The sequence below is a fragment of the Monopterus albus genome, unplaced genomic scaffold (genome assembly GCF_001952655.1).
Source record: "Monopterus albus unplaced genomic scaffold, M_albus_1.0 scaffold251.1, whole genome shotgun sequence".
NCBI lineage: Eukaryota > Metazoa > Chordata > Actinopteri > Synbranchiformes > Synbranchidae > Monopterus > Monopterus albus.
Window position 1 is genome coordinate 511,098 of NW_018128131.1, and position 9,499 is coordinate 520,596.

Below are 9,499 nucleotides of genomic sequence, written 5' to 3' on the forward strand. Positions count from 1 at the left end.
CTTAAGGAAAGTCATATAAATGTAACTAAGTTGTAACTAAGTACATTTGTTGTAGTTATGTACATAGGCTAGTTCAGCACTGTTTAAATATGAAACATTCAATACACTTTAGCTATGATACATCGTTAGTCCTTAGCCTTTTCTACAAAAAAACCCAAAACAAAATAAAGCAAGCTATAAAAAAAGAAATGAACAAAAAGTACACAGCCTTTGTATGCAGGCATTTTCCTCCTTTTTAAAGATTCAGTACTGGTGGTCGAGAATCACTACTGTTAGCTTTCACCTCCACGGAGGATCACTCTGATCTTTACTCGAAACACAAAAGAAAAATTTAAAAAGTTAAACATATTTAAGAAATGTGATGCTCAACTCTGCACAAATCGACTGTTGTAAAATACCTACGGAGACACAAAATGTACTACAGAACAATGACAACATGCTTTGTCAACACCCTGCTCTTCAAACTAGGCACATTTTTGGTAGATTAGTTTTAGTACACTACTACATTTTTGAGACAATCATTTAACCAACGCGTGCACTACAATACTGGCAGCTTGGCTGTTTCCCATCTCTTTCAAATTTTAAACAGGTGCATTAGAGAGACTGAAATGATGATATGCCTAGTCATCACATGCTTGTGACAGTCTTAGCAGCTCTATGATTTATTAATCACCAAGTAACTAGTCAAGCAGATCCCTGGCTTTGTATTGATACTATCCTGAGATTTTCCTTGTTCAGCCTTTATTGTTTTTTTCCTCTGCTAGGTCTCAAGTAGCAGTGTTTAAATTCATGCCTATTTTTGCTCGATGAAGTATAGTTTGGGAACCCTTCTTTGCTGTTACCCCATGGGACCTACAGATGGACAGAGGAGTGCCAGTGCACTCCGTTTTAGAATTATGCCCCTAATCTTATGCCAGATCTCACGATCTCCTGACCTGCCTGTGTCCTGGAGATGGAAATCTAGTAGCGGGGCTTTGCGAACCACCCAGCAACTCATTAGAGTGGCACACAACACAGTGTCCCATACAGTCCTCCCTCTGATGATTATCTTGTGCTGATTATAATAATTATGCACAGTGATTACTAAATGGACAAATGGGAGCTGTGGAGGAGCTCAGGACACCATCCCTCATCAACCATCCATGAATCTGCATGCCCCAGCCTGTTGATCTGTGTCTCTATGCCTTGCCAAGGAAAATGTGGCCATCACTGTGCCCTTAGATGGCAGATGTACAAGCAGCAGACGCAAGTTTGTCTTCTACAGGCACAACACAGGGTGGCCTGTGGTGGATATGTAGGATTTGGTCCCTTTTCTGAGGAGGGTAACACAGCCATTATGGAATATAGATTTTCTTAGGCTTAAGCTGCACAGCCTTATGCAACATGCTACACTGTTGATGGGCTCCTATTGCATCATCTGAGAGGAGTGAAGGGAGGGTTAGAGAGTGATAAAACTATTTGTATCATATTTGCTATGCGAGTCTCTGAGCAAAAAAAGAAAAAACAAATCCCCCAAAAATGCCCCATGTATCATATGTGATACAAAAAAATAAACAAGCAAAATAATATGGCACATTTATTTCTATATGCCTGGACTGTCTGCCTATGCATAAATGCCAAATAAAAATCTTGAATCTTAAATTTTCTTTTGGATTTTGCTAAAAGGTTTAATAAACATCTCAGTTCCAAAAAATCTGTCTGTAAAAAAAATATAAAACATGACTGAAAATAAACATTTTTACCATGTAGCATTACTCTATAAGATGTTGTGGAACAAGTATCCAGAACTATTAAGTAAAAGTAGAAATACCACAGTTTAAAAATATTCTGCCACAAGGACAAATCTTACAAAAGCATGTAAACAATACTGAACTAAAGCCTTGAAGGGAATTCTGTGCTCTCTAGACTCAAAGGACTGTGAGACAAAGCAGACGCGAGACCATGAATAAATCTTCTGGAGAAAAGAAAATTTCTCAGAGGGACATGAACAAGATAAGGAAATTACATAATTACATTTCAGATCATTAGGAATAAAAAGGAACCAGTGGCTTGGAAATGTCTACTGTATTTGTTTCATACCCCAGGCTTCTTAACCCAGCTGGCATCAAAGATTTGAAATAGACTACATGTTTTCCATGGCATCAAAATCAAGGTCGCAGGGCTGGATAGCAAATGTAAAGGGCATCCTGGCTCACGAGTGGCACCTGTTTGAAAGAGATTTCTTAACCTTAGCAGCTTGAGAGGACGACGACTGGTTTGTGCTGGATCCTGTGCAGTGAATGTCAGCTCTTCTCTCTAGTTTTGAAGGCGATACCTGAACATATTTGAGCCTGAATTAAAGCACGCTGTAACTGAACCCTGAAGCGTCAATGGCAGGCATCCATTATAAATCACAATGCCAAAGTGAAGCCACAGAGAGAAGATGTTTGTCTGTTTCAGGCTGATGAGTGAGTGTGAATAAGCAGGTGTCACCATATTAAAACAAACATGTATTTGTGGTGACCACTCCTCATGAAATGCAGATGACAGCACATCTATCAAACTGCTATGGCTGAGAGATGCTCTGTTCATTCCTGACACAGATACAACTCCTGAAATGAACAGGGCTTGTGCAATATACATATTTCAGCTCTCATGTTTCACCTCTGTTTAGTGCTGTGCCAGTTTGTGGCTTCAGTAAAACGAACGCACGGCCAAAACAGGTGAGTGAATAGCAGAAGCCTGTTGTTTAGCATTTAAAATCCTCCGGACTCTGCGTAGTCAAGTGATAACTTCTCATGGGAAATAAACAAACTTCAGTCACCATATACAGTATGAAACATTAATAGAGACCATAATTATATATCAGCAATAGCCAGTAGGATTATAGCTTCGAGAGGCCCTGTGTTGTTTACCGCATGATTCGGAACATTTAGACTATTTAAAACTCAAGACAGGCAAAGAAGTTGAAATGTAATATCTCTGCACTTACTGCTGGAGAAGAAGAGCTGTGAGCTGATGCAATGGATGTTAACAGCTGCAGCTGAAGGCAGAGCTCTCACCAGCCAATTCTGGTCAAACAGCCTCACTAATGACAATTTAGCCACATCTGTCAGTGGAATTTGATTCACACCTATGTTATACCTAAAGGTTTAGTTTTCAGCAAGACTGAAAGGAGAAGGAAAAGTTTATTTGACTGGACGTCTCCCATTTGCATGATTATATAAGCGGGTTTCCGTGTGTCCATTTATGACCTCCAGCATTACTGACAAACATCTATTGATCTACAGCACCAGTTGTGTTGTGGTAGACAGTCATGCAACTGAGCAGAAAGAACGCACACTGCTCAGAGTACTACAAAAACCACTAGAATATTCTCAAGCATGTGTGTGCAATTTGTTGTAATAACTTTAATGATCTCATGACTAGGTCTAGTGCTGTCCAGGACCCAAGGTTTCCCAGCAGAACCTTGCTCAGGGAATCACGGTCTCCACCCGTTTGCCTTCTTCCCGTAGTGGTTCATAGTGCCATCTCTTCCCCAGGTAAAATGACACACCTGGCCATGCATGTGATTCATCAGACCAGGCCACCTTGTCCCATAGCTCCATGGTCCAGTTCAGGTGCTCTTGTCCATTGTAGGTGCTACAGTAGCTCTTCTGTGGGATCAGACCAATGAACCTTAGGTCCTGAGCATTGCATACCAGGAATACCGCACAAGTCCTGCCATGCTGAAGACGCTCTGACTGACTGTCTGGCCATCACAGTTTGGCCCTGGTCAACGTCGCTCAGACCCTTACACTTGCCCATTTGTCCTGCTTCCAGCATTTCAGCTTCAAGAACTGACTGTTCACTTGCCACTAAATAAATACTTGGCAGGTGCCATGTAATGAGATAACCAATGTTATTCACTTCACCTGCCAGAGGTTTTAATGTTGTGGCTGATCAGTGTAGCTTTTTTTATACACATGACACTTGTAAAAAGTAAATCATTTCATTGGTTGTGTTTTGTTGGATTTGTAGACAGCAAGACAAATTCCTGACAACTTCTGTGCATTACCCTCACAAACAACAAACTGTACATATTGAACAATAAAGCTTTATTTTGTCTTTCCAAAGTTCAAGTTTGTCAGTCCCACCCAATGAAAAGGTGGCAAATAGAGAGAAGGAGTAAGAGGTAGAGCAAGTGTTCCATTCTCATTGTGATTAGCGCAAAACTGACTTGCACACCAAAGAAGGCTGACAAAACAAAAAAAAAAAGAAAACATTAACAGCAGCTTCTTTGTGGTGTTGCTAGCTTTCCCTTATTATTCACAATCATAAATACTCCTAGCTCACTGACTTTTGATGACGGTTGCACTGCAGGGTACATCAGAAGTGATGAGTGCTGGCCATGAACAAAGGCACGGCAGTTATCGCTATTGTCACCACAGTCTCTGAACACTTGGGAGTGGGGAAACTGCCACATGGCAGGGGCCTCTTGCTGTGTGTCCAAGGTGAAGGGGCTCTGCATAGTATGGTCTGAGATAATGGCTGTCCACCATGGACTGAATTGAGGATCTGGGTTCAGCACTCAAGAGTACAACCTGGGGGAATTTAAAAAAAAAAAAAAAGTCGTCTCCTCACGCAGGAGAACACAGAAACCTGAACGGTGGTGCTTGACAGAACATCAGTCCAAAATAGGTGTATGATAGTCAACTGGCCCTATGAGTGAGTACATGTGTGTGTGCACGTCACACTGCATTAAAACTAAGTAATCCCAACCACTCTAGCACTCACCTACACTGCCAGGTAAGGACAGTCCCATGTTACATTAAAAAAGGAGATAGTATTTACATCTTCAACACATAAATTAGTTCTCTAACATACTGTCTGTGTAAGGCATAATAAGGTTTCTGGATCAAGAAAAACAAACATAAGTGCCACATGTAAAAGGGCTATGCTGACTCCAGAATTGAGAAAGGTAAGCAAAGGGAAAAGAAGCCATAAGATAAAGTTCTGCCAAAAAAAAAAAAAAAAAAAAATCAAAAAAGGCTGGAACACACACAAACACACACACACACACACAAAACAAGAGTTGAGAATAATTAGCAAAATGGCACACAGAAAACAAAGCTGTGAGGTTGATTAGGCAACCCCTGAATACTTCCATATAGTAACAGTGGCAGCACTGGAGCCGACTCTTTAAACCCCCCACCCCCCGCAAAAAAAAAAAGAGAAAGATTACAGAGGGGTCACTGCAGGTCTCAGATCACCAACATTGGACACCTTACATTCCTGTCTCACCACCAAGACATTTAGGAATGACTTAGAGCTCCTCCGCTTCTGAATGTGACTTTTCACATTTCTTACACATTTTGTTTCAGCCCTGGAGCCTCTCATAGCCCAGCTCGCACCAACTGCAGTCCCTGCACTGACTGACTGCCTCGGGGCAGATCAGGGCACACTGTTCACCTGATATGACCTGACAAATAAGGCCCTAGTCTGGTAAAATTCACACTTAGCAATATACAGTATCAAAACTCTGCATAATGAGAAAAACATACAAAGGCATAGCTTTTAGTACACAGCAACATACACTAACTGTTGGTTTTTGCAAATGAAACCCCAAGTATTCATATAATATGTGTCACAATGAAACAATAGCTGGCTCTTTCCATTCTGAAGAGAAAGATAAGAAGGGCAGTGGGAGCAACAACAAAAGAAGACAAAAACAGCAAATCAGGTTCAGTTCATATTTGCCATGTTGGATAATTGCACACACAGGAAGCTTGGAGGAGTGAATTAAACCTCTCCAGTTGAGTTCATATTACCACCGCTCTCCCACTCCAGTGCTATTGGGCTGCTGTCAGTCCCCCCTCACCCCCCCCTTCCTGATGTGTGTGCGTGCATGAGAGTCTGTCATTCCAGTGAGTTTAAAAATAAAAAAAAGGCAGGGCATTGGTTCGTTTGCTGAAAGGTCCTGCCTACCCTGACGGGGTGGAGCGTGCCAGGAGCCCATCAGTCATCCAGGATGACCTTGACAAAACTGGCCACATCTGTGTCTTTGGAGTCATGCAGGGTGAAAAATGGATGTTTCTGCACCAAACAAAGCAATATAAAAAGACAGTGTTGGAAATATGTTCTTGAATGACAAAAAAAAATTTATAATACATGTGTTGTTATTTACTTGTGGAAAACAAATGAGTTAATTGGATAAGTCTGGCCTCTTGTGAATAAAAACAAGATCCAAAGCACACTGAACACTAGTGGAGATGTTATTGGTTGTGAAGTGAACAACGTAGTATAACCCAGAAAAATATTTGTTAGTCTTTTTGGGTAACAGAAAAAGATCTAAAACCTACTAACCATTAATTCTGAATAAGCTGGCCTCTCATTTGGTTTCTTTCTTAAGCTGTAAAAACAAAGAGATAAAAGCAAAGGAGTAAAACAGAAAACACAAAAACTGAAATGTATTATAGCTCAATATAAATCCACATCTAAAAACAGTCAAATACATAAATATGATCTGACATCATGTTAAGGGCTTAGGATGCTGTACTTCTGCTGCCTCCGTCAGTGAACACAGCAAAGACTGACCCCTGCTGGGCCTCGGTGCTACTGCTGTTTTTAATCGCAGGGTGAATGAGGAACATGACTTGGTGTGTCCAGTGTGAGGCTTACCACTGGGAGATGAAGTCCACAAAGTCTGGTGAGAAACGGTCGGCGGGCAGCTGTGGAGATGGCTCGTCTACCACCTGTTTAAGCTGCTGGAACGGGGTGCGCCATGAGTCGTAGGGGAATTTCAAAATAGCCAGCTCAATCTAGGAGACAGAGAGAAGCTGATTTAAGAAGGATTATACGTCCATCCATTATTTATGCCATTTATTCCTGAATAGGGCTGCAGGGGGCTGGAGCCAATCCCAGCTGACATTGGGCGAGAGGCAGGGTCCACCCTGGACAGGTCACCAGTCTATCACGAGGCTGACATGTAGACAAACAACCACCCAGATGGATTATAGTTTTTTTGCCAATGTGGAGATTAAAACAAATCTGACAAAAGATAATGACACCTTTTGACTTCAGGGCTGACGTATACAATAAATATCCTGAGCTGAGGTATGAATGCAACAAGCACTTTAGTCAGATGAAAAACGTGTGGCCTGTACTGCCTGAGACACGCCAGGCTAATGTTTCCCCTAAGAATCTTGATGTATCAAAAGCAAACAGTGTTGTCATTAGTTCCACCAAGAGTTTAGGTTAAATTTGTGGTTTTGCTTCTGTAATTTGACATTTGATTATTTTCAAGCAAAATTCATACATTGCCAACGTCTTGTCTCACAAACCAGAGCTAATCAACAACTTTAGATGGATAAAAGCCAGGGATCAGCTTCTTTCTATATTGTGTCTTTTTCTTAGAGTATTTAAACTTTGTGTAACTATTTTAGATATCTATATCTTTTAATGTCTTTATAATGGTGAGGGTTTATATGATCTTAGATAAATGTATCATGTATTTAAAATGTACTGAATATGGTTCATGTGTGTCATGTGATAACTGACCAATGGCTACTGAGTCATCAGAGTCTTTTCAACACACATCCGTTCGATATTATGAAACGAGTGAGCCAGAAGAAGCCACAATACGTGCTGCAAATCTGTAGTATGCACAAACTACAGTGGCAAGAAAAAGTATGTGAACCTTTTGGAATTTCATGGTTTTCTGCATAATTTGTCGTAAAATGTGATCTGATCTTCATCTAAGTCAAGAGTACTGACGAATATAATGTGCCTAATATAACAACACAAAAAAAATCCTGATCTTTCATATCTTTATTGGGAACAACCATAAAAACCTCATAGTGCTAGTGGAAAAAAAGTGTGTGAGCCCTAGAGTTAATAACCTCAAGAAAGCTAATTGGAGTCAGGTGTTAGCATACCTGGAGTCTTGTTAAGGAAACGAGTTTGGAGGTGTGGACCAGAGCTACTCTGATAAAACCACTCAAACGTTTAGAGTTTGCTCTGCACAAGAAGAATATGCTTATGTGAGCCATGCCTCACCAAAAAGAGCTTTCAGAGGATCTACAAACAAGAATTGTTGATTTACATAAAGCTGGAAAGGGTTTCAAAGTGATTTCAAAGACTTTAGAAATTCACCAGTCTACAGTTAGGCAAACGATCTACAAATGCAGCCACTTTGGGACTGTGGCTACTCTACCAAGAAGTGGGCGCCCAGTTAAAATGACCCCAAGAGCACAACAAAGACTCACCAACGAGGCAAAGAAACAACCTCGAATGACAGCCAAAGATTTGAAGGCGTCATTGGAACCGGCTAACATCTGTTTTCATGAGTCTACACTACGTAAAACATTGAACAAGCAGGGTGTCTATGGCAGGACACCACGAAGGAAGCCGCTGCTAAAAAGAACATTGCTGCGCACTTGATGTTTGTGAAAAAGCACAGCGACACTCCACAGCGTTGTTGGCAAAATGTTTTCTGGACTGAGGAAACTAAGATTGTACCATTTGGAAAGAACACGCAGCACTACATCTGGCGTAAAAAGGGCACTGAATATCATGATGATAACAGTCAACCAGTTATTAATTCCAAAGGTTCACTTACTTTTTCCACTACCATTTTGAATGTTGAATGGGTGTGTTCAATAAAGACATTTTTTTGTTTTAGGCACATTATATTCGTCAGTACTCTTGACTTAGATGATCAGATCACATTTTATGACAAATTAATGCAGAAAACCATGAAATTCCAAAAGGTTCACATACTTTTTCTTGCCACTGTAAACAATAAAGAAGATTATCTAGGCATCCCTGGTAAGCACTGGAGCTTTGGACATTTTTGTGACACTTGTGTCCTGCTGCTCCTTGCCACCCGGTCGGATGGATGAGTTATCGACACAGTCTTTGGCTGTGCACGGGACCGGCCACTGAATTTTAGATATTTTAATTTCCAGTGGCCCAGAAATAGCAAAGGTTTCAGAGCGTGGTGACTGTAGACCAGTATCATTTATGTCCTAAGACATCTTTTAATGTTGAACTAGTAAACACGCAGAGAAAGAACTGTAGTGTCTTCAGAAATTAGTCACACCTGATTTACACATTTTATTAGACTGGAGATTATAACCCATAATGACAAAGGGAAAATGTGGTTTTAGTTTGGTTTTTGCACATGTATTAAATATCAAACTGAAATTCTCATTTACAGAATTATTTGGTGTCTTACCAGCTTTTTGTTTATGACTGAAGATAAAATATTTGTAATGATGGGTTACTGAATATTTTACCCATTGAAACTCTACCACACAAAGCGTGCAAAGAGTGAAGGGGTCTGAATACTTTCTGAAGTCATTGTTTGTGTTTGAACATATGGTTTTAAGGACTGATGGATCTCTGGACCAGTTGTACAGACTACTGGCATTCTTCAGCTTCAGACGCGTCAGACAATATCAACATCTGTCTGACAGCAAAAGCAGTCAAAGTAAAAATGCGTAAAGTAAAAAAAATCTGTGCGCCATGTTATTATAGT

The 9,499-nt window shown here is 40.6% G+C and overlaps 1 protein-coding gene across 1 annotated transcript in view; it reads right to left on the reverse strand.

Moving 5' to 3' along the window:
* Positions 1–4,594: 4,594 nt before the first annotated feature.
* Positions 4,595–9,499, reverse strand: part of LOC109972262 (dual specificity mitogen-activated protein kinase kinase 6-like) — a 13,026-nt gene continuing 8,121 nt past the window's right edge. Inside the window, exons 10-12 of the mRNA XM_020620989.1 lie at positions 6,640–6,779; positions 6,325–6,370; positions 4,595–6,054 (exon numbers count right to left, since the gene is read on the reverse strand). Of these exons, the coding sequence (XP_020476645.1) occupies positions 5,977–6,054; positions 6,325–6,370; positions 6,640–6,779 (264 nt within the window). The 3' untranslated portion in view covers positions 4,595–5,976. The remainder of the gene's footprint in view (positions 6,055–6,324; positions 6,371–6,639; positions 6,780–9,499) is intronic.